Source organism: Diorhabda carinulata, chromosome 2 (genome assembly GCF_026250575.1).
Source record: "Diorhabda carinulata isolate Delta chromosome 2, icDioCari1.1, whole genome shotgun sequence".
Classification (NCBI taxonomy): domain Eukaryota; kingdom Metazoa; phylum Arthropoda; class Insecta; order Coleoptera; family Chrysomelidae; genus Diorhabda; species Diorhabda carinulata.
The window spans coordinates 36,041,606-36,066,647 of record NC_079461.1 but is presented as its reverse complement, the minus strand read 5'-3'; the positions used below and the strand labels follow the sequence as shown (position 1 = coordinate 36,066,647).

The 25,042-nt window shown below is 30.8% G+C and overlaps 4 protein-coding genes across 6 annotated transcripts; 1 reads left to right on the top strand and 3 right to left on the bottom strand.

The window, feature by feature from the left end:
• Nucleotides 1–250: 250 nt before the first annotated feature.
• On the bottom strand, nucleotides 251–2,620 carry LOC130890648 (2-oxoglutarate and iron-dependent oxygenase JMJD4). The gene is made up of 2 exons (XM_057794847.1): nucleotides 2,033–2,620; nucleotides 251–1,049 (listed from the first exon to the last, which is right to left on the bottom strand). Exons 1-2 carry the CDS (start codon nucleotides 2,551–2,553, stop codon nucleotides 251–253), a joined length of 1,320 nt encoding a protein of 439 aa, XP_057650830.1. The 5' UTR covers nucleotides 2,554–2,620.
• A 216-nt stretch (nucleotides 2,621–2,836) lies between these two features.
• On the top strand, nucleotides 2,837–4,473 carry LOC130902921 (probable 26S proteasome non-ATPase regulatory subunit 3). The gene has a single exon (XM_057815210.1). The coding sequence runs from the start codon at nucleotides 2,932–2,934 to the stop codon at nucleotides 4,399–4,401; it is 1,470 nt and encodes a 489-aa protein (XP_057671193.1). The 5' UTR covers nucleotides 2,837–2,931; the 3' UTR covers nucleotides 4,402–4,473.
• A 3,278-nt stretch (nucleotides 4,474–7,751) lies between these two features.
• On the bottom strand, nucleotides 7,752–24,580 carry LOC130902915 (uncharacterized). 3 transcript variants are annotated; one of them, XR_009060485.1, is made up of 7 exons: nucleotides 24,082–24,580; nucleotides 20,855–21,442; nucleotides 20,589–20,768; nucleotides 19,992–20,129; nucleotides 19,387–19,557; nucleotides 13,621–14,519; nucleotides 7,752–8,191 (listed from the first exon to the last, which is right to left on the bottom strand). XR_009060485.1 is itself a non-coding variant. In XM_057815205.1 (7 exons), the coding sequence occupies exons 2-7, from the start codon at nucleotides 21,407–21,409 to the stop codon at nucleotides 13,857–13,859; spliced, it is 1,578 nt and encodes a 525-aa protein (XP_057671188.1). In that variant the 5' UTR covers nucleotides 21,410–21,442; nucleotides 24,082–24,566; the 3' UTR covers nucleotides 7,752–13,856. The 3 variants fall into 3 exon arrangements, 2 of the variants coding, with proteins under 2 accessions (XP_057671188.1, XP_057671183.1); XM_057815205.1 differs by having other exon boundaries at nucleotides 7,752–14,010; nucleotides 14,140–14,519; nucleotides 24,082–24,566; XM_057815200.1 differs by having other exon boundaries at nucleotides 7,752–14,519; nucleotides 24,082–24,574.
• On the bottom strand, nucleotides 16,393–17,745 carry LOC130902925 (arginine kinase-like). The gene has a single exon (XM_057815214.1). The coding sequence runs from the start codon at nucleotides 17,550–17,552 to the stop codon at nucleotides 16,434–16,436; it is 1,119 nt and encodes a 372-aa protein (XP_057671197.1). The 5' UTR covers nucleotides 17,553–17,745; the 3' UTR covers nucleotides 16,393–16,433.
• Nucleotides 24,581–25,042: the final 462 nt, after the last annotated feature.

Sequence of the window (25,042 nt, the reverse complement as noted above, 5' to 3'; positions counted from 1 at the left end):
CCACTCCATAATAGTAATTTCCATCCTTAGGTGTTGGAAAACTGATGTGGTCAGACGTTGTTGTGCATTAACTTAAAACCTTCCTCTATAAATTAGATATATAGTATGACAGGTTATTATAGCACCTCCTAGATGTAATGTGCAATCATATCCCTTAGATGATTCCCAGATACGAATTAAAGTTAATTAATGTTTCATTATAATGGTGATATGGGAAGATTAATACTCTTTCTTGCATTTGAATCAATTTTCAAAGTACTTTTTCCTCTCCAACTAAAGCATCTCCAACAATTATAGATGATTTGTAGATAAAACTTGGGAATTTTATAGGGAAAAAATAAAAATAGAATTTGTATTCGGTAAAACCATTTATTTCTAAATTATGTACAACATCATCCAATAAATCTTTTGGAGTCACATTGATAGTTTCGAAGGCACTAATTTCCGTTATTTCATCACATTTAACAAATTTTTCCAAAACTCCCTTTACTGCTTTCAAATCAAATAAAATATGATTAGAACCGATTTCATGGCCATGGAAAAGTTGTTTTGAACACGCATTATTTTGCATTTCTATCCGTTTGAGAGCAATATACATCAAAAACTGATAAAACGTTTTAAAGTCCATTCCAAATAAGCTATTCAACATCAACTGGCAGTGATCCTCAAAGCCTTCCATGTCATTGCAATCGCTTATTTCAACTTTAACATCTTCCAATGTTTTTAGTAACAAATCATACATAAAATGTACATTGCAACCATTCACCCAATTGTGATTTACTGATATAGTGTAACCAAAATTATGAACTTGGTGATGCCATCCAGATGGTACAAATATTGCTTCTCCTGCATTCTGGAATACTTCAATAACTTTTAAATTCTGAGAAGCGTCTTCACTGCTTGCAATTGACTGAATATCATACATTAGATTTCCAAGGCTGTCTTTAGCGTTCTCTTCAGATCCAGGTGGAACCATTATCCATTTTTTTGTCCCAATTATATTTGCAGACCAACTATACGATGAGAATACATCATGGTGAAACGGTGTCCTGTTAATTAAATGTTCACATAAATATTGACTGATAGAATTAAAATTTAAAGCACAAAAAATATGAAATTAATGTAATACTATTGTAAAAAGAGTTTTAACTGGTATGACTGCTCAAACTTTGATATCTTTGTGATAATTTTGAACAATTTTGATATGTTGTTATGTCGCGTATAAAGAGAAAAGTATTCTCTGTAAAGGGAGTGGTATTTTTTGTTGATAGTGTCACATAAAATGCCAAATTAGAAGTTTCTATCTTGCACTGCAAGTTGCAAACATTGGTTTTTATTTACTTCAGGTGCTGATTTGATCTCTTTTTTTCTTTTAATTACTTGAAAACCTCTTAAAAACTCCATACATCAATTGTGCCACAAAAAATGCCACATTTGAAGCAACAAGCCTTTATCTTGTCACTTCTAACTTCAAATTCTCAAAATGGGTCCTGTTTTTGCTTTAGCTACCTTATGGTTGCTTGTTTTCTTCTGGTTCTTTAAAAACCTCTTATTACTCCCTAAATTATCAATTGTGCCACAAAAAATGCCAAACTTGAAGCAACAATCTGCTATCTTGCACTGCAAGTTATCAAAATTGGTCATGTTTTGCTTTAGCTGTCAAATTTGATCTCTTGTTTTCTTCTGGTTTTTGGAAACCTTTTATTATTCCATAAATTATCAATGAAACTGCAGCACACTCTTCAGATATAAAATTATGATTTTAATATTCTAATTATGTTGCTTAGACTAAATAATTACAAATACACACAAAATTACATGTTTTGAACATCAGCAGCAAAATATTGGTAAACTCTTATCTATTTTGAACAAATAAAATATCCCAGGTGGAAATCTTGTGGCCACACAAGTAAAAGAATCCTAAATAATAAATTATATATATTATTAATTTTGTTGGGGAATGCAGTTGATTTAAATCATAGAATCTCTCTATTGAACTTGCAACCAAATGAACGTATATTATTTGTCTTACCACGTTCCTGATGGGCCCATATAAACAAATCTATAATCATCTTCCAAATTATTAACACAAAATTCATTTAACCAGTCAGATGCAAAATACAGTGGTACTTCATAAAATTTATCTTCAGGATGTTGAAGTGAAAGGTGCCAGTTTTTTACATACTCATTTATTGTTAATATGGATGCTCGACTAGTATTTTCTTGGAAAGTATTCAAATAATCTTTAAAACTACCCGTATAACATTTTTGTGTGTTGTAAAATCGTTCTCTACATTTATAAACATGAACAAGATCTGATCCATATTGTTCTGATAAGTAATCGAAGTTAACGGCTTCGTCTTTTATCCACAAACTAGAACATTGCCAGTTATCAGTAATACCTTTGATAATACAAGGAATATTTGGTAACATATAATTACTGAAAAACGATGCGTATGTTAAATCAGAAGCATCAACCGACGGAATTGAATCTATTGAATCATAATCGTACGTTATATTTGTATCAACTTGACAATCTATTTCAAAAACCATTCTATCATTGAATTTTACAAGAAAATAATAAAAACAAACAAAGCTATATTTTATAGGTTAACCATTTAACGTTAGTGTCAATTATTAAATTGCCAACTTTACTTACTCATCCACCAATAGGAAACATCGTCATAACAAATAAACAATAAGAAATAAGAAAATATATAAACGTGAGACAAATTTATTCAGAGAATAATAAAAATTTAATTTTCTGATAAAATCCTTTAATTCAAATAATATTAATAAATATTTTTTGTACGCTAAGAAATGCCTTTCTATAATATGTCAGTTGTCAATAGTGTCACCGTTACACAGCGAAATATTTTCGGTTGTAATAGTATTCGAAGTTTTTAATAAAACAAAGTTTTGTTATTAAAAATGGTAGTTGTTGAAGATGTAGAGATGAAAAACGCGGACAGCCCTTCGGGACTAGAAGCAGGTGACAACAAAAAAGATACAGATTTACAAAGTATCTTGGAAATACGTGAACATGGTAGACAAATTGAAAAGTCTGTAACCAGTAAAGAAAATCGCTTTATATTAAGAGTATTACGTTGCTTACCAAATACTCGAAGAAAACTTAATGGTTTAGTTTTAAGAAGTCTTATAAATCAAATTTATCCTGTTGCTGAACGTGAAGTGCTTATTGGTTTCACTGAAGAACCATCCGGAGAGCTAGACGCCACACAATCTAGAGCCCGATCTGCCGTTAAATCTCCTGTTCCGGAAGTGGACGCATATATTAACTTGCTAATTTTGGTTCGTTTAATTGATACAAATAAACTTGCTGAAGCAGAGAGATGTTCTCAAGCACTAATGAATAAAATAACCAGTCAGAACCGACGTACTATTGACCATATAGCTGCGAAATGTTACTTTTATCATTCAAGAGTTGCCGAGCTTACTAACAAATTGGATTCAATCAGAGGATTTTTACATTCTCGTCTCCGTACTGCTACATTAAGGAATGACTTTGAAGGACAAGCTGTTCTTATTAATTGCTTATTAAGAAATTATCTACACTACTCTTTGTATGATCAAGCTGATAAACTTGTAAGCAAGTGTGTTTTTCCTGAAACAGCTAGTAATAATGAGTGGGCAAGATTCTTATATTACCTTGGTCGTATTAAGGCTGCTAGATTAGAATACAGTGTAGCCCATAAACATCTCGTGCAGGCAATGAGAAAAGCCCCTCAGAATGCTGCTATAGGTTTCAGACAAACAGTACAAAAACTGACTGTTGTTGTAGAACTACTTTTAGGAGATATACCAGAAAGGCAGATATTTAGACAAGCTACAATGAGGTACTCACTTGCACCTTACTTTCAGTTAACCCAAGCAGTTAGGATGGGGAATCTTCAACGTTTTGGGGAAGTTCTAGAGAATTTTGGAGATAAATTCAGACAAGATCATACATTCACTTTAATTCTACGCTTACGTCATAATGTGATTAAAACTGCAATAAGATCTATTGGGCTTTCATATTCCAGAATTTCTCCACAAGATATTGCTAAAAAACTTGGATTAGATTCTGCGGAAGATGCTGAATTTATTGTAGCTAAAGCAATTCGTGATGGTGTAATTGAAGCTACATTAGATCCACAAGGTGGTTTTATGAGAAGCAAAGAAAGTACAGATATTTATTGTACAAAAGAACCACAATTAGCTTTTCATCAAAGAATATCATTTTGCTTAGATTTACACAATCAAAGTGTCAAAGCAATGAGATATCCTCCTAAAGCTTATGGTAAAGAACTGGAGTCTGCTGAAGAAAGAAGGGAAAGAGAACAGCAAGATTTGGAGCTGGCCAAAGAAATGGCCGAGGAAGATGATGATGGATTTCCATAAATTTTTTTTGTATTTAATATATTTTATTGAATGTTTGCTTTTTTGTATGAATAGATTCTTTCTTAAAACATATCAAGATGGATTTTCTCATTATTCATATATCCATTCCTGAAGGATATGTTTGCTTCAAATCTTGTTTATCAAAATTATTGTTGTAAACTCCGGTTGATAAAAAAAATAAGAGAGTTTGAATATTTTGTTGAATTTTTTGCTTTTCTTAATTCATTGAATAGATTCTTATTTTTCTGCTTTATTTGAAATATATATGAGGGAAGGATTAGTACCAATAATAGTTGGGTCAATTTCGATAATCAAAGTTATATAAATACCCAACAAGCTGGAAATCAGTAAAATTGTTTAAAATATTTTTAAAAATAAAATTTGAAAGTTTCCCATCATTCCCGTGTATGGAAAAAAGATCAAAGGTGAAAAAAAAGTCGCGATTTGGAGCAAAACTGTAAACTATCATAAAAATACTTTAAACAAAAATTGCAGATCATAAAATTAACTACAAAAAGGGTATCCATACTTTTTTCCTGCGAGCTACCGTTTCTGACAAACGTTATCTTAGGTAAATTCGTACAGAAAGTGTAGCCACCTAGAAGTTCTTATTGAACCCCCATGGATTTTTTTATATGAAATTATCTTTAAGAAATGATATACAGTACGACCCCGAGAAACTAAGCAATGGTACCATATTATCCAAATTTCATTTTCCATAAATGATTTTCCTTTTTTTTGTAAAATTAAATGTGTTTTACGTATACCAAGACAGGTCCTAGTTATTGTAGGCAGATCTTGGGCTTGTTGAAACAATAGGCCGGCCCTGACTTATCTTTTTTAGTAGCTAATTTATAATTGATTGAAATAAAAAAAACTTTTGGGACAACCTGTATGTAATAAACTGTTTCAACTTGGTAATATACTTTTCAAAATTTCTTCGTTTTTTTTATAGAAAGTTTGTTGTTGTAATCCTACCGCTGAATAGAATTTTTTGTCCACAAGTAAACAGTTTTCTGCGTGTAGTATTTATATTTTCAGTTTTTTCTGTGAATTATCTAGATATTAATATCGGTGGGGTAATTGAAATGTCAGGGGACTTGTATATGTAAATAAAAATCACATTTTATAAAATCTTTCGTTTTATTAATCTCAATTTTAAGTTAACTTTTCAGTCAGACTGATTGCGTTATAAATATATCAATATTTATTGATTATAATTCTAAATGTTTATACTATATACAGTAAAATCATGAACATTTACAGAACAATATATTTATATAGAAAATGTTGATATTTAAAAAGACATAACAATCATAAAAAACCTTAAATAAATGAAATAATAAATTAACAATTTTTTTTATAATGCAAAATTGCTTCAAGTCTCTAAATAAATTAATTTTTAAATCGGTGAAATACATTTTTTGACCACGGTTTTGCAAGGAATGTTAAAATTACTTACACCAAACTGCTACGAATCGAAGTCGTCCCTGTCCCATAGAACATTGTGGAATGTTCAATTGCGTGGAAATAATCAAAAATTTAATCTTCGAGAACACCGTATATATACGAAAGAATTTAAGTAATTCCGTTTAGTTTTCTAACTGATGTGAGGAAATATTACTCGAATCGCGAGCAGTGAAAATAAATTTGTAGTTGAATGATAGTGCATTTAAAATGTAAATTAGTGTTTACATTGCAATCTCATTTTGAGGTTAAGGTCAAAGTCAGAGTTGAATTTCTGGCACTTATCTCCCAGATAGTTAAGCTTTGTTCTGGAACTCATATTTGGGTACTTACTAGGAATTTTGTCTTTTTTATGTTGATATTCATTCCCTTAAGCCGATTGTGTATTCCAACTAAGTCCAGAAGCCTTTGGAGGTCGTATATTATTGATCCATGTGCTGTTTACTTTGATACCTAATTGTTGACCCTCGAGAGCTTATTGAAAGAAGTTTTCCGAAGGTTAAACAGGAGTGGTGAGAGAACACATCCTTGCTTAACACCTCTAAATATTTTCTGGTCTTTTGAAATTTCGCTTTCAACTCTAATTGCAGGTGATTCCAATATAACGTATATCTTTTTGGTCCATGTCAAGTCGTCTCAGTATTGTGTTGGACTCTGTCAAAAGCTTGTTCTTAATCTATAAAACATGTAATTGCATATTTCCTCTTGTCGTAGCAGTTCAGAACAAGTAATTGGGTTATAATTAGCGCCTCTTTCGCACAAAGAGTATGACTGATTAATCTATGGTCTTTGCATCTTGTTGTGTTTGTTTTTTTTAGCAGTGGTCATTTGGTTGGGAAGTTTCCTGTGTTGTAAATTTGGTTAAAAAGTCTTTGATACCTTCGTTGTCTAATAATTTCTTCTGGTCTGATCATGTGTACTTTGAAGACACTTAAACACGTTAGTTTAGCGTTTTCGAGTTAGTAAAATCCTTTTATCTTATTCGTATTTCCGGTTTTGCCACTGATTGGGTTGGTTTTTTGAGGTAGATTCATACATTAAAGGAAATATTTTATTTTGAAGGGTTTATTTTTAGAAAATTGATACTTGGCTGAAGAAAAGAAAGACTTACACTAAGAAAAAGGTCAAAAATAATTGTTTTTATGAATTCAACTTTAATATTCGAATTGGGATGGTGTTTGACAGAATATATCCATTGTCTGGTTAGGTTAGGTTAGTGCATTTTATTTATACGGTAATTCGTGAAAAATATATTTTTTTATGAAATGCGATAGGTTTTTATAATCCAAGAGGAGCTACCATATGTGTGATCCAGTTCAAAAAGCCGAAAGTCTGGTTAACCAATATAATTATCGATAAGACCGTAAGTATCAATTTCCAACATCCAGGATTTCGATAAATGGAAAACGCCAAATTGCCGTGTTGTTATTACGATTCTAAATTTCCAGAAGGGGTATTAATGTTAATTAATTAAACCAGAAAGAAATTTCACATTTAGAGGTTATGTTTTTAACTCCATTGCGATTTTATTTCACATTTTCGTTTCGCTTTCTTCATTTCGGTGGTTTTTCTTATACTTCTTGTTATTTTTTTTTGTATTTATAAACAATTCCGAGTCTTTATTTTATATTAGAGATAATTCGGAACCTTTAGGTGTTTCATTATACTCTTAGATTTTTATTTAAATGAAGTCAAGTCAATTTGGGTCCAATTTATAATTATTAATAATTGCACTTTGATGTATTTAAGTAGATAAAATATTTTTTATTGAAACAAAAATCTCTGTTATCGGTTCAAAGATTGGGCATTTTTAACGAATCACCCTGTATAAAAAAGTTGAACTAACACGTATTTAGTTACCTTAAATTCAATAAAAAGATCCGTTTGGAATTAAATGAGTTTATTTTTATCAAATAAAGCAGAAGAATTAGTAAAAATCTATGGATAGATTCTTCACCGGTTTATTTTGTGTGACGCCATAATACTGTCAGAAACGAGTTACCAATCCGATAAGAACGTAAAACATAATCCGCCATGTATATGTTTCAAAAGACTCGTTCCATATTTAATATTTATTTCTGGTAACCAGCAGTCGAATGCTTTCTTCAAATCAATAAAAAAAGAAAAGTTTTCTATTACGTGCTAGCTTTCTTGGGTTATGAACTGTAGCGGAAATGATGAGATCTTTCCAATATATTATCGCCTCTCTGGTTCCATTTCCGGATTCGATTTTATTTATTTATTTATAATACATTCTCGGAATTTTTATTTAACTAGTAGTGAAGTTTCTGTCCTCAAAAAAAGTTATTCTTGATAGAAAGTTCTAAAATGTAAAAAAATAATCAGATATAAATTTTTTAAGACGTATACGAGGTTTGTCAAAAAATTTTTATTCAAGTTTAAAGTACTTTTATATTGTTCGTTTAAATTTATATTATTCACATCGGAAAATTTAGTTTTTTATATCTAAATTTTGATTAAATCTTTCTGGTTTAGTACACATTCCAACAAGTAAATTCTTTTAACAATTCCTCTAATAAGAACACGTTATTTTAGCGTTTTCGAGGTCGCAGAATCCATTTATCGGAATCCCAGATGTCGAAAATTAGTACTAATAATTGAATTGATTGACTTTTGAACTGAATGTATGAATTATATGTCAATTTATTCCGATTTTTAGGCTGTTCAACTTTTATTTGCATTCAAGTCTTTTGACAGTCGTTAAGCAAACAACTATACTTTAATCTTTAGTCGAATTCATATTTTTCGACAAACCTCGTATACGACTTTAAAAATTTAATACCATATAAATTTATTTTAGATTTTAGAACGTTTAGAACATTTTTTTCGAAAAACTAATAATAAAAAAGTTTTCCGTAAGGTTCAATTTTTTTCCTAAAATTGAAAATTATAAAAGTTTCCCATAAGGTTCCAAATTAATGGGACATACCGTATAAGAATTGATTTAATATTTGAAAAGAATCTTTTGGTATACAAACTAAATCACCATTTCAAACAAAACATATTTTTTATTCCTTTCGGTCAAATATAATTTATTTCACAGATAAAAAAAAGTTTGATTAGCTACAGGGTGTTTTTGTTTTAATTCGGTAACAATTTTATAAATTATAAGTACGGATGTTTGGATTTAAAATTAATAGAAAGGGTAAAATTAAATCTCGGGAGATTCTGAACAATTATTAAACGGCTGAAAATGAAATTCTATATACACTGTGGACCACTCAAGTTCGCAACTTTCTTATTGTTAACATTATGAATTTTTTTTTATAAAAAAGTTCTGCTTACTTTAAAAATAAAAATACAACCAACAGATTTTAAAATTTTTCGATCTTATACGAGGTATGATAAAAAATATGAATACCATTCAAGAGCAAAGTACTTTAATTTTTTATAATAACGAAAATCAACTGATTTATTATAAAAAAAATTGTTGCAGCATTGGTACAAATAACAAAATTCATTATTCCATAGTTTAACATGAATAAAATGCTGAATTATAATTATCCAATTATATCTTTTTGTATACCTCGTATACGATTGAAAAATTTTAAAATCTGTTGGTTGTATTTTAGTTTTTAAACAATGCAGAACTTTTTATGAAGAACAACTTTTTTTTGTGATATTAACAATAAGAAAGTTTTCCCATATGGTATGAATTTAAGTGGATACATGGTATATAACATTTGCAGTAGAAAATACTAGGCCAAAAAAAATTCATTTTGATTCAAATAAAGTTAATATATAAGAGATCTACTAAATAACGGATCAGTAGCCATTATTTAATTAAAAATAATTAAAAGAAAGTATTTAATTCAAATAAAATTTATCAATATTTTGAAATTTCTTTTTCTATTCATCATGATTTTATTGAAAAATAAATAAAATTAATAAAATGACACTCGGTTGCTTTTTGGACTAGATATATACACGGTGTTATTTTTTAAATGTGACAGAGGCAAATATTTATTATATTTTTTTATCAAACTGAATTTGAAATTTTGTGCTAACGCCTCATGTTATTTATTTCGAATTTTCAAAATTTTTTGGTTAATAATTTTATTGAACTTATTCATTTAAATATTGTGTTATATTAGATTAAAAGCAAGTACCCCCCAATTAATTCCGATTTTTATTTTTTTTTCTGTACAAATTTAATATGAGAAAAAAATATTTAAAACACAAGAAAAATATCAATTTCACGAATTTATTTATGTTAAAGGAAAATAGAGTAAGATCCTAGTGGGTAACCGCTCAGTTAATTTCTATGTTAATTCTTTTTTTCTACAAATTTGATTTAGAAAAAATATATTTAATATAAGAGAAAAGTATCGATTTAATGATTTTATACATGCGTCAATTTAAATAAGAATAAAATCGAGTGGGCACCCCCAATTAATTTCATTATTTTCATTTTATTTTTTTTTCAGAATTTTTTGTATTTATGAAATTTTTGTTAAAAAAGAAATAAATATAAAATGTAAATACATATAAATGATGAAATTATAAATTTTATTTGATAAATGCATTATAATCCATTTTTTTATTTAATTTTTTCAAAATTTCCTAAAAGTATAGTTTAAAAAAAAAGAAATTAAATGAAAGGTACAAAAATGATAAAATAACTTTTACTTGTTAAAAAGATTGAGTTGAATGCTTTTCAATCAATTTTTTCATAATTTTGCGAATTCATAAATTTAAAAAAAATTACATTAGAGTTTGAAAGTAACCCAAATAATAAAATTTCTTTCTAAAATGAAATTTTTATATAAAAATTATCATTATATATAATTTATTCATCTATCGACAAGTACTAAATTAATTTAACATAAAATATACAGGGTATGTACTTTCAACTAAACTTTAAAACAAATTTTCAATTAGAATAAAAACTTTGGGGATTTTATGAAGTTATTTATTAGAAAAAACTCCAATTTTGAAATAATTTAACAATTATCTAAAATCAAATTATTGATAACTTTTTTTTATTCAAAATTCAATTTCGTTTAGGACAAAAAATGTATAAATTTATAAATAGATTTTCCGTGGACGAATGTTTTCTATATAAAAATAAATTATTTATTAAAAGATCCCTAAAAGCAACCTTATTAAAATAAATAAAAAAAAACTTGAAATAATTTTAACAAAAACTATTTGCACAAAACAATCAAAATAATCAATTTTCCAGAATTTTTCTTTTTATGTTATTAGATATATATCACATCATTTAAATTCCATACACTTTTCACCATGTCACTGTTTACAAATAACATTGTGTATATTTTGTTATTTAACATTAATGTTTCAAAAAAGAAAAAAATTAAGGGAGTTAATAGTTTGCAAAAATAATTTAAAACCATTAATCACAAAGATATTGACTAGGATTTCACTATAACTTATAGCAAAAAAAACTAACGACCAATTTTTTTGACCTAGTCTGAGAAGGTAATTACAAAAAAAAATAAATAAAAAAATCGTTAAGACTTTTTACAAGTAATTACACGTTTTCTAAATTACATTTTAAAAAAACCCACCATGGTAACTGTTCAATAAATCACTAAAATATTTATTACGGTCTCTATACACTTGTTCCATCTGAATGAAAACAGGTTATTTTTCAATAGAGAACAGAGCAATTCAATTTTTTTATTATAATTATTTCAATTATTTTTGGAATTAATTCCGTATAAATTTGATCCCACAATCAATATGTAAAAGTCATCGCATGCATATTAAAAAAAAAGTATTGATCATATAAGACAAACTAAAAGACGATTTTAATCAAGTTAAAACGATCATCATCAAAAAAATTATCATCCGTTGTATAAATCTCAGAAAAATTTTTCTGACTACATGCAGATTCAATTTCAGACCAATTTCAGTATAAATCACTAATTATTTAAAGCTGGTAGGAAAATATCTATTTCGCAATGAAAAACGTTCGATTACCAAATTCGATATCCAATTTGTAACTATTGCTTTGTTTTCCTTTAAAAAAAAAAGGTCTAGATGGAACATTTTCACCATGGGATTACAATTTAAAAAAAAAACGGTTGCGGCTTCGTTTGTGCCATATTCCCGAAAATTCTAAAAAAATTTAGTCAATATCCAATTGATAATAAGTCATTATCTCTAATAACTGTCGTTTGTCAACGAATTTCGACGTTTGCTACAGTGTTCAACAATAAAAAGAAAATTTTGAATCGAAATCCAAAACTACAAGTTCAAATAATTAGAATAATGGATAAAAACATCATAAATCTCCTTTTTGTTATAATTATAATATAAAAAGTGACAAAACAGGTTTGGGGACTAAGTACTGAACATACTAATTACACTACGACTACACCATCATCGTCAATCACAGTATTTGAATTTTATTTCCGGCTAGAAGGACCAGAAGGTATAATTATTTAGTGTTGGTGTACTAAGAAGAAAAAGAGAAGACTCATGAAATTATAACAGAAAAAAAAACAAATAATCTGGTAGTACTATTCTCCAAAAAGGAAAATTAGAAAGTGAAAGAAAAGAAAAACTACCATAAAAAAAGTGACCAAACATCGTAAATCTCCCATTCGTACATTTATACTAAACAAAGTGACCAAAAAAAAAACGTTACATGATTATTACAATGTTTATACTACCCTACATCAACAAACATAAATACACTGTCTGGTCCTTCGAGCCGTATACAAACCAGCAACATATGGAAAAAATTTTCCAAACTACTAATTTTGTGATCACAATTTTTTCCAACAATTGTGAAAAACCGAAATTGGAATGACTACAACTGATTGATGACATGTACACTTTGATACTGCCTGGTCCTTCGAGCCGGATATGTAGCAACAACATATGGAAAGCAGTGTATTTGTGAGATTACTTTTTGTCAAACGAGGGACTTCACAAAAATGAGAGAAAGTTTTGACACTTGCTGATCTTCCAACACTCACACAATTACACTCGCTGGTCCTTCGAGCCGGAAATGAACAAGCAAACTATGGAAAGCGGTGTAAATGTGACATTTTTTATTGTGGAACGTGGATTTCACAAAAAGAAATGAAAATGAGAGAAAGTGTTGACACTTGTTGGTCCTTCGAGCCGGAAATAAACAAGCAAACTATGAAAAGCTGTATAATTGTGAAATTTTTTTATTGTGAAACGTGGACTTCATGAAAAAAAGCGAAAATGAGAAAAAGTTTTGAAATAATTGTGTGTCGTGTAATGGTAATAAAAAAAACAGTTTTTTACCACTGAGAGGTACATATCTCAATTAGGAGGAGTTTTTGAATTTCGTTTAGAGCAACCAAACAAAAAAACCAGTTTTATATTAATTTCCAGTGATAAAAAAATAGGAAATAAAGACAACAAATAAGATTATTAATAAATTGTTGAGAATGATGTGTAACAGATAAAATATTTTATAAAAAATGAAATTCAAACGGAATTAAGAGGAAAATTTGAAACTAGAGTAAAAATTATGGTTCTAGACCTATTTAGAAATGGGCAAAAAACCAAATGTAGTTCAAATTTTATAAGTTACACTAATAAAAAGTAGGAAAACATGATAGAATGAAGAAAAATAGGAGCTAATTTCAAAATGTACATTTCAAAAATTGAGGATTTTAGAATTTTCGGTAAAAGCAGCATCATTTCACACAATATCTGAATCCGAGCAATCGTTATTTGTCTTATAAAAAAAAAAAGTATAGCTATAGATAGATAGATACCTACATTTTTTAAAAGATACACAGCAAAAGTTTGGCAACGTCCAATTCACGTCTCATTCTTCTTTTTATAGGACAAACGACGATCGAGGTAAAGCTAACCTCACTCTTAGTTTTCGATTCGAGTCGGTAGTTAAACGAATACCAAATCGGAAATGAATTTTCTAATCGACTCTTCGACCCGAATCCATCCCACCGCCATATCTAATGGTATTGGTGACCGCACAAACATAATGCACACTATCATTTCTCCGGATCGGTTGAAGGCGAATTATAATCCAAAACGTAAGTTTTCTTCTGGGTAATCTCTTCTATGTTCTGGCTAGTACACTCACTGCCGACGTGATTAGGCGCGCCACAATTATAACATCCCGGTTGAGTCCTCGGAGGGTAAGGGCTGGAATACATAATAGGGATATAAGGAACGGTAGTGTATGGGGGATAATTGGTATCAGTCGGAAAATTCGGTGTTGGAAATTGAGCGGTAAATGTGGCCCTAAACGCGGGATTATAGTGAAACATTGACCTGTTATGCGGTAGAGTCGTAAAGGGCTGTTGAAAACTGTAAGGCACGGTACTGTTGCTAAACGGCGGCGGGGATTGGGCGTCTGGGCAAGTGTTAACACCGAAAGGAGGTATACCGTTAGATCTTGGTTTCGTTATCGTTTCACCTCCTCCCCTACCGGGGCCGTGGGGCGTTGTCGACGGTGTACCGGGCGGCGTATCGTTCGGACTGCTATTACTAGACGAATTCGATTGATGCAGAGCGTTTTCACCTTCTAAATTTATCGCCTGCATTTGTTCTACTAAACACGGCGACAATTTTCCCATTAAAGGAAATCGTATACCGTTCGGTTTCACTTCCGGAGGCCACAGAATATCACGCTTTTCTTCTATCGAATTTAACTGCAAAAAAGATTTTATTTAAATTCAAATAAATCAAACATCAAAAACCATCATATCTAAATCGATATTACATTCCAAATTCTCACAAATTAAAATATAATAAACAACCTAATTTTCAAAGATTGTCCCAAATCTAATCCGCTATTATTTCGGAAATAATTCGTTTATTTATTTTGATAAAATTAACCCTTTTTGTTAATAGATCAAAATGCAACAAAGTGCGTTCGATTCAGGGGAGCCCCAGGAAATGAAAATTGGATTTGTGCATGGGAAAAATGTATTTTCAAAAGTAAATATCGATTTAAAAAAAATTATTGCCATAAATTATATCAATTTTACTACTCGGGGATTTTGAAGGTCGTTCAATGAGAATATCATGACCAAAAAGATCTACGAGGTACCTGGTGCTCAGGGGGGGTCTTACGACTGCGAGGAATTTGGTGCCTAGAGTGGCTGGTTTATACATAATCTTCCGGAGCTGTTTTATCGAATATCTAAGAAAAATTCAAATGAATCATTTCAAATTTGGCGGTTTTAATGGAGTTGGCAGCATTGATGATTTTTTTGGGGAATACCAACGCAAAGAACTAGAAGAATTTCAATCAAGTACCACTCTATTGTCGGAAAATTTTCGATAGAGAATATATCTCATGGCAATTACAAAAAATTAAAAATATTCGTTACGATGTTGGAACCACTGAAAAAATTTATTTATAAATGTAGATGAGGCTTTAAGTCGATCAATGCGATATGGATCCCGCTGATTTTGAATTGGAAATAAAAGAACAGAGTATTCAGCACTCATGAAAAGGACCCAATTGTCTGGCCCACCGATCATCGAGAATGGTCTGCCAAAAAACTGCCGACGAGGAAAATGAATTGGAAGACGACGAAAATGAAGAAACAGAATCATAATACAACAAAAAATTAAGACATTTTTTGTAACGAATGAATTTTTAAAATGAATAAGTCACTCGGAGTTAAACCAGCCATTCCTAATAATAAAAACCTCGTACACTTTTTCTATCGTGATATTCGTGTTCAGCAACCTCTAAAATCCTTACGATTGAATATTTGGCCAATTTAATAACGAATTTCCACGAAGCTCTAGGTGACGACGTATAAACCATCCACCCCGAGCACTAGGTACCTTGCAAGTCATCGCTGTCGTGATATTTGTGTTCAACAACTTCGAAAACCACCGAGACATAAAATTGATATCATTTCCGTCAATATTTTCCTTTTCAAAATGCCCTTTTCTCCTGCACAAATGAAAGTCTAATATTCCTGAGGCTCTCCCGAATCGAATGCATTCTGTTGCGTTCCACTGCTCAGTACTTGTTTCATTTTTTTCACTCTAAACTAAATCACAATCCACTCTATCGGCTATTTCAAAACATAACCTCAAAAATATTTTTTGTGCACGACTCTGGATCTTATCGTCTGTTGTCCCACTTCTCAAGGTGTCCTCCTTGGAAGTACCCGAGCTGAAATGGACGGGGCATTGCTATGACTTGTTCGCAACATCTGCAATTGTCGTCTCAAGTTGATCAGTTTAATGTCGTTTCGGAATTTCTTAACTGATATGGTTATGAATACTTTGCATGTGTAAGACACCATCTGATCCTTCAGCTATCGATTATTCAATTTTGAAACATAACCTCAAAAAGATTTTTGTGTGCATATCAGGCAAAGGCAAAATCGAGAAATGTCGTGGAGTTGGAAGGAATAACAGACTGGAACGGCATAAGGAGGGATGGTTAAACTTTTTCGGTTGTTAGAGTACGGTTCAAGAGGACAGGATAGGGGAAATTAAAGAAGAAGATTTTTGAATTTGACCTAATTACTTATTAAAACAATTGGCAAAAACGAATCGTCTTAAAATTTATTGTACGAATCGAACAAATTTAAAAATTAAGTGCTACTCTTTTCAAGTTTGATCATTTCCAAAATTCCATTATACATTTCTCTAACGACTTCGATTTCCGTAAGACCTAATCTTCTTTTATTAGAAATATCGTATATTCCATCTTGGGCTTCGCTATGTTCTCCGCTGGTACCTCTAACTTGCAAATTGTATCTACCTGCCAAATCATTCAATTTATTCATGTCTCTAGCCAATTTAGGAACTTTGATATGTACAGAAGCTCGTATCGTCGTACCCAGATTAGTCGGACAAAAAGTTAGATAACCAAATCTATCGCTTCTTATGTATTTCAATTTTTTTTCCAAAGTGGTAACGGCCGTCACCCACCTGGCGTAAACTTCTCCGATATCACCACCTTTCTGCATAGAAATTATCCTTATATGGTCTTCCTCGTTCACCCATACCAAAAAAGTTTTGTTTTCGTTTAAATAGATTCCTCTACCCATTGGCCAGTACCTATTTGAATTAGCTGCTTCTAAAAATCTATCGCCTTCTTTAAACAGAAAATGATCGTCGATGAGTTGTTGCTGTTGCATAGGAGTCATGTCGCGAAGAGCAATGTACTGCCCTTTCAATTCGCCGGGAAGATCTGATAACGCGGAAACAATATCCGATTCGAGATCCGTGTACTGCTCTTCCGAAAGACCCGGATTGAAGGGATAACCTTCTACGGATCTACAACATCTTATTCTCGTGGAAACTACCAATTCTCCTTTGGGATCTAAATTTCCCAAAGTGGAAATGTCTCCGAAGTCTGACGGGGGATGAACGTCCGATTTTCTGAAACCGCCGTGATATTCCTCGATTATAGGATCGAACAAATCGGCGAATAAACTGTAGCATTCTTGATCGGCTGCATATATTCCTATTCCCGAATCCAAATTTATCAATCCCGATTGGATGCAATCCATCAGGGTATTACCGAACGAAGTTTTTTTCGTTTTGAGTTTGTTGAAAATTTCTTGCGTCAAATATTTTCTCATTAACGATTTCGAATCGGATTTTAGTAGTTCTCTGTACGCTCTGTCGAGTTTTAGTATTAACTCCGGATCTGCTCGACCTTTTCCGCATTTTTCTTCGCATTTGTGACATTTAGCTTTTGCCATATTGAACAAGAATTTGACATAATTCCGATTGAAACTTTTATGTCACTTATCTAGGCTTGACAATTTATGACAACTCCATAGCTGGCTTTAAAATGTAATACATTCATACGAGGTAAACCTTAATTAGCGGTAACTTGAGAAAATTCAAATTGTGCGTAAATATTCGACTTTTCAAATTTGACTTTTATAATGACAATTGCGACCACAGAACTAAATATTTGAAAACCAACTGATCAGATCACAGATTAAACAAAACGAACGGACTAGTTTAGTGTCAAAAGTCAATCACGAATACGTTTAATGACAGTTGACAGTCGTGCGCCGTCGGTCTACGCTGTTGCAAAATTTATTGTTGAAAAATTCGGGTAATTATTACTATATTGAAAAAAAAATCAAAATAGAGTTTTTGTTAATATCTTAAATGAAATATAATCATCGATATTTCATAGTTTCTGTTGATATTTCCTATAGGTTAAATTTATAGTAATCGCGGTAAATTTTCAAGGTAATTTTACGTTCATTACTGAAAAAAAATAAAACGTGGCAACGCTGTGAAATAATTGTTGTATTTACAAACAAACTGATCAGAACTGGTCGAATTTAAACAAAACGAACGGAATATTTTAGTGTTGACAGTTGACAGTCGTTAAAAAAATCAGCTGAGCATGAATATATTAAGAAAGTCTGGAAAAAAAACATCAAAATAGAGTTTCTTTAATATTTTAAATAAAATATAATCTTCAATATTTCATAGTTTGTGTTGTTGAAGAGAATAGAAGGAATGGCAGTCCAGGTAACGCCAATTTCCTTTTATTGGAGAGAGTAGAAAGAATATCAGTCCATGTAGAGCTAATTTCCCTTTATTCGAGAGATAATAGGAGAAATAGCTGTCCAAGTAACACCAGTTTCCTTTATTTGGAGAAAATAAGAGTAACAGTCCATGTAACGCCAATTTCCTTTTGTTAGAGAGAGAATGGGAGGAGTGACGGTCCAGGTAACGCCAGTTTCCTGTATTTGGAAATAATAGGAGGAGTACCTGTCCACATAACGCCAATTTTCTTTTGTTGGAGACATTAGAAGGAATAGAATTCCATGAAATGCCAATTTTCTTTTATTGGAAAGAGTAGAAAGTGTACCAGTCCATGTAAAGCTAATTTCCTTTCACTTAACTGTATAGTCTTAGCAAAACCTTCATTGTACTAAATAGAAGTGAGGCATAGACGGTTCTGTGAAATAGAGGAAGAAAATACGATACTGAAAAGGAATTAATCAGGCAATTAAGACCGACAAGACATCCCCAATCTTAGTAATAGTGATTAATAACAATCTCCATCTTAAAAATCTAAATGATTGATTACTGATATCCACAGAGTTAATGTTACCTAATAACATATCATTTTTATAGTTATAGTTAAGTTATACTTGAGTAATTCAATGTTTTTTTTTTGATGTTCATACAAAAACAACCAAGAAATTTGGTTAAAGAAATAAAAATAATGATTCAAGCATTGGCTCAATACTCAATATAAAAAGAAAATTATACTAAATAGTGCATTACACTATCAATGGTTTTCTTTTGTCTTCTGAAAGACAAATTTTCAATTTTCCAAATCATCCAGATCTAAATTAACTCGGTTAGCAACATTCCACCACATTAACACCACAAATATTCTTTATAATGTCGTTTTGTAGTACAATATGCAGAAAAACATCGGTCAATAACTTATAAGACTGAATTATTGTTATAATAAAAACATTAATTCCAATATTCACTTTTTTTATACGCTAACTAATCAAATAAACATAGTTGGTAACTTTTCACGTCAATATTTACCTTCAATGGATCATCCTCAATTGCTTTTAAATCAGGATGTGGTGGAAACACTGGTATATTAGGAGGCGGTACCAATTCCGCTGCTATTTGGGTACTGACTATTGGTGCACTTAATACTTCCAAGTTGATCGTAACTGGTACCGATAAACCAGGCGGTTGTATAGGAGGAAGCTAAATCAAAATTAAAATTGAATATTTCCTTACAAGTACGCAGAACTACTGAAATTCTATCAAAGACAAAAGTCAATGCATATACTAGTCATAAAATATTCCAATTTGTGGTTGGTACTGCGATCATTTCTATACACAAAAACCGAATTATAGAACTACCTAACCTCAAAAACATCCATGTTTAGAACGGTGTTCAAAGGAATAAAGAATAAAATAGATTTTAGAAAAGAACGTCACTCAAAGGACACCTCCAAGAAGAAATTTCTATATAAAGGCTAAACATGTGTCAAAAAAGAAGAATCAAAAAGACCATATCGAGGAAATTGAAAAATTTTGCGAAAATTCATTCCTGGAACTACAATTTGAATCAGTAAATCACCGAGGTTAGAATGAAGAGTCATCAGAAAGTACCTGGGTCAACGATTTTAAATTACCTGAATCCCACTAGGTGGTGGTGGTGGTGGAGGCCTCACTAATTGCGTCCGATGTGGAGACGAGCTTCTACTTTGACTAGGCGAAGCTGCTTGACTGACTAGTGGTGAAATGGTCGGCGTTGGGAAAGGTGGTACCACCTGTGTAATATATATAATGTCAACATCAATATTTAATATAATTCTTCATTGGTTAAAAAGGTAAATTTGTATTAACTATATATTAGGGTGGGCCAAAAAAAAACTGCTCTAGTTTTTACGAAAGCAAAGTTTTCCTTTATTATTAAGGGATAAAAGATTAAAATTCAGCATGGAAAAGTCAGACTCAAAAATCGTGTTGGTATTATATTTAAGTGTTTAATTAAAAGTTTTAGTAAATAGTTTAGTGTCAAATGAATATAAATTCACTTCACCGCTTAGAAAGCTGTTTAAATAAATAAGAAGAACATTATAATATTGTTTAAACAATATGAAACATTTTGTTTAACCGAAAAGTTTTAATAATTTGAAAAAAATATTAAAAATCGACGATGACTTCTATATTTATTAACTTCAAAGACTAATTCCTAAAGAAGAAGATTAAATGAATAAAATGGTTACCTCAGGAGCACCATACGGAAATCCTGGTCTATTCCACATGGGTATTCCATTAAAATCTAGGTGAGTAGGTGGCGGTGGTGGTAAATGTGGTAAACCTGGGGGTTGATGGAATATCGAAGGTGAATCGCCGCAGGTAGGTTGGGCGGTTTTTACTGGTACCATCGGAGTTTCCATTAGTGACTAAACAAAAAAAAAATAAAACATGAATTTATTCACTTGATTTAGGCTATTATAACAAAATCGATTATTCCATGTCGAAATCTTACCTTTTGGGTTGGATACCCGAACCCGGGCGGATATCCTAATTCACTATGTTTAGCCGAAACCCTATTTTCCCTAATATCGATCAAGTTCATTAGCACCCTACTGAAAAATTGTTTTTGTTCAAAAATAAATGCTGGATGGTGTAACGCCATCGTATATAATAATAAAAATTCACTATGTAACATTTCATCTTTCCATTTTTCTTTTAAAAACTCTTCAATCGAGTCTGTCCTTAACAATTTCCGATATAACCAATTGGCAACACTGTAGTTCCTAGATGATAGTAACGAGAGATAAATTATAAGCCTGTGCCGAACACTTTCATCCAATATACCATGATTGAACGAAGTATCTTTTGATAATTTTTCCAAATCGTTGGCTGTGATGCTGGGTCCGCGTAGTTCCAGGTAAGTATGTCTACCCAATTCCTCTATGCAAGAACCGAAAAAACGCAACTCGAACGGCAAACACATATTTAATAACTCATACACCAAATCTATCCTGTTATGACTATCCAAGTCCTTAAACCATAGTAGTACCTCCTCTTTACACACCATTTCCAGACTACATCGATATTACCGTTCGGATTTCTGGAAAACACAAATAATTTCAGTTGTTTGTTCGCAGAATCAAAATTTCACTCAATCAAATCATATTAGTATTTAAAAAAATGTTGCTCAGAATATATCTAACAAAATCAATCATAAAAAAACACCAAAGCACCTAAATATCATAGAAAAAACAAATAAAACAACATTATTAAGATTAGTGTGGCATTCCGCTTGATAAATTGGAGATAATTTGCTGTAGTAATTAAAAAAACTGTAATTAAAGATGACGAAGTCAAATAGAATCCAATGTTATGTACAAAATAGCAATATTATAATGGATAAGTTACCAAATGGTACTTGAACAGAAGAAAATAAGCAGTTTAAATATCTTTGATACCATTAACAGTTTGCATTTAAACAGATTTTCGATATAAACTTTCAAATAAGTTGTAATTTTTGAAACCTTTGGTGATATTCATACTGAACACACTGTTTACACTACCACTAAACCAACAATCATCATTACTCTGTTTCTACACTCGCAATAACAGTCTCAACACTCACAAGTACCCTGTTTGAACACTCACGATTTCACTATTTCAACACTCACGATTTCACTGTCTCAACACTCACAATTTCACAGTCTTAACATTCACGATTTCACTTTCTCAACACTCACGATTTCACAGTCTCAACATTCACGATTTCACTGCCTCAACACTCACGATTACACTATTTTAACACTCAACAATTACAGTAAACATTTTGTTTATTGTGTAATGGTAATCTAAACTCTCACAACTGCACTGTTTAGAAAGTGTAATTGTGAGTGTTGAGACAGTGTTATTGTAATGGTAGTGAAAACAGTGTGTTCATTATAAACTTTCAAATAACATATTCAAAATAGAACAGGCTCCCTTGTCTCATGATGGCATTTATTTGATTTGGAGGAAATATTTACTTCCTGTTAAATTTTGATCAATCTAGCTAGAGTCTAGGATGTAGTTCTTTAAAATTCCAGTCCAAAAGTTAATTTTTTGGGAACACTGAATATGTACAGGAATTATTTACCTTATAACAATATTTTATAGAGGATTATGTTGAAGCTGTACTGGAAACGTATATTTTTTACAAACAATATTTTCTAAAACAATTTTTGTTCTCATTTTTCATCATAATTAAACAAAAATTCCAGCTATTGTTTTGGGGACACTTCCATTGTTGTTTGCAATAATAATCAATTCTTTTCAAAAACTTAACATCAAATTGTTCAATAATTAATTTGCTTGAACAAGGATTCCAGCATTTATTTTGCTATTTTGAGATCTATAATTGGGTTTTTACATTTTTTTGTATTTTCAACAATTTTATATAAAACCACATATTTTTCAAATTCTTAAATAATCTATCCAATAGTGGGTTGTGTAGAAGCTGCCCTATTTGTATGAACACAAATAAATAGTTTATTATGATGAGCTTAATAACAATTCGGAAACTACAATATCTTAGATTAATTTGCAAATGAAGAAGCAACAAAAATAAACCAAGAGCAAATCCTCGCTCATATATTCTGGTGAAATAGCCTGGAAATTTCAGTTCACACTCTCTTTGACTGAGTAGATTAATGTCATCAGCATAGGCCAAGTACTGCACTGCTTTCTGATTACTCGTTCTAGCATCAGGTTGAAGAGGGTACAGAAAAGGGCTCATCCTATTTGGAATTCTTATTAGGTCTCCCCTGCTATCTTCACTTTGTTCTTGGTGTTAGCTAACTTCATCTGCACCAGGCCAATAAGTTTCTTCTGAGGAATGCCAAAAAGATGCAGGGTGCTGTCATAAGCCTGTTTGTAATCTATGAAGAGCTGGTGTATAGAAATATTTCCAACGGGCAGCAAATGGTAAAGATTTGATCAGTTGTTGATCTCCCTCCCCTGAATCCACACTGGTAATCTCCTAGTGCTACTTCTGAGATTGCTTCCAGTCTCTTTGCAATGACTAGTATCTTATAAGTCACATTGAGCAGTGAGACTCCGGTTATTAATGTTTAAATAATGATTTCAATACGCCACTTTAAAGAAAAAAGTGTTAAATTTTTTCACATCAATTTTCATAGAAGTACACCTAATACAAAAATATGAATAAATGTTACTAAAAAAATAAATTTAGTGGTTTAAATGACAATGATGGATGAGTTAAAGGTTATATCGATGAATGAGTTAAAGGTTATATCGATGGATGAGTTAAAGGTTATATCGTTTAAATTATCGAATATAAAAACTAAAATAGATCAATTGATAATATTCATGTCGATTTTATGTTCTAACGATTAATCTCGCATCTTAAAAAACGACAGTAATGACACTATGTTCAATGTCATTGAAACTATCTGTAGCATTGAACTTAATGTAGTTTTGAAATCAAAGTTAGATAATCTCTAATTCAATATTCATAATATCAAGTATATAAAAAAATTCTTATAATTTCAAAGGGTATTCACTGAAATATGAATACTTAATAACTGCACATTAAAATTATTTTTATCTTGTTTTTTACGATTGTTTCGTTTATTAATTAGTTTTTTCACAGTCCCTATAACGAGCGAGTTAATGGACATGAACATTTTTTACGTTTTGATATTTTAATACATACAATTTTCATCATAACCTAAACATACTCACATTAAATGCATTCAAATTCATTACAAATAGATGGATTCCAATTTCAATAAGTCATCATTCTGGTACGAGGAAACATTATTTTTTATATACTAATATTACTACTTAACTATAAAAATATTAAATTTGTAATACTAAATAACGTTGACAGGAAGGTTGGACATCAGAATACTTGATTAACAATTAGACACCTTTTTCCGTATGGGTTACACTAAAGTTTTTCACTATTGTTTAAATATTCTTTGATTTTTATTAGTGAACTACTGTATAAAAACTCTCGGGGGTTTTGCACACTGCCAGTTACGAAAATATACTTTACTAAACATCTAATTATGGCGGTAAAAATTGCCTATTTTAAATGTATCCAGGCAATTCCTTTAACAGATACTCTTGTAATTTCGAATAATGATTTGGTTTGATTTAACAATAAATTTGGTTTCTTTTTACTGGAAGATAAACTCGGTTGAAATATCTATATCAAATATTTTTCTAAGTTAGCACTAGTTTTTGTTCTATATATCAAATTTGACAGACAGATGGATTGGTAGAAAGAAATGAACAATATTATACACGTTTAAGAAAGAGATGACATTACTATCCTGCTCCGATCCCACCAAACGAACAAATCCATATCAAATTCAAGGCTGTGGCTACGTCTACGATACGTAGTCATTAAAGCAAAAGAAAACCTTGAAAAATTAATTTTGACTTTTATATATGAAATTTCAATTAAGTTTACGTAGAGAACTTTTCGTGTGAGTTAACGGGATAATGAACCACTTAGAAGTACCAATTTTATGAAAAGTTACTTTTACTTATCAATAGTCACTATTAAATTACTATATTTATGATTATAATCAATATTTATCTATTAATGTTGAAAATTGATGTATAGAATTCTTTAAAAAGAAAAAACTGTTTAATTTTCAATAAGTTTAAGTCTATAGTAATAAATATTGCAGAG

Coding starts and splice junctions, on each gene's coding strand:
- LOC130902925 (XM_057815214.1), bottom strand. CDS start 17,552: ATGGCAAAAGCTAAATGTCACAAATGCGAAGAAAAATGCGGAAAAGGT.
- LOC130902921 (XM_057815210.1), top strand. CDS start 2,932: ATGGTAGTTGTTGAAGATGTAGAGATGAAAAACGCGGACAGCCCTTCG.
- LOC130902915 (XM_057815200.1), bottom strand. CDS start 21,409: ATGGTGTGTAAAGAGGAGGTACTACTATGGTTTAAGGACTTGGATAGT. Junction 20,769..20,854: donor TCGGGTATCCAACCCAAAAG/GTAAGATTTCGA, acceptor TTTTTTGTTTAG/TCACTAATGGAAACTCCGAT. Junction 19,558..19,991: donor CACCACCTAGTGGGATTCAG/GTAATTTAAAAT, acceptor ATTTTGATTTAG/CTTCCTCCTATACAACCGCC.
- LOC130890648 (XM_057794847.1), bottom strand. CDS start 2,553: ATGGTTTTTGAAATAGATTGTCAAGTTGATACAAATATAACGTACGAT. Junction 1,050..2,032: donor ATGGGCCCATCAGGAACGTG/GTAAGACAAATA, acceptor TTTAATTAACAG/GACACCGTTTCACCATGATG.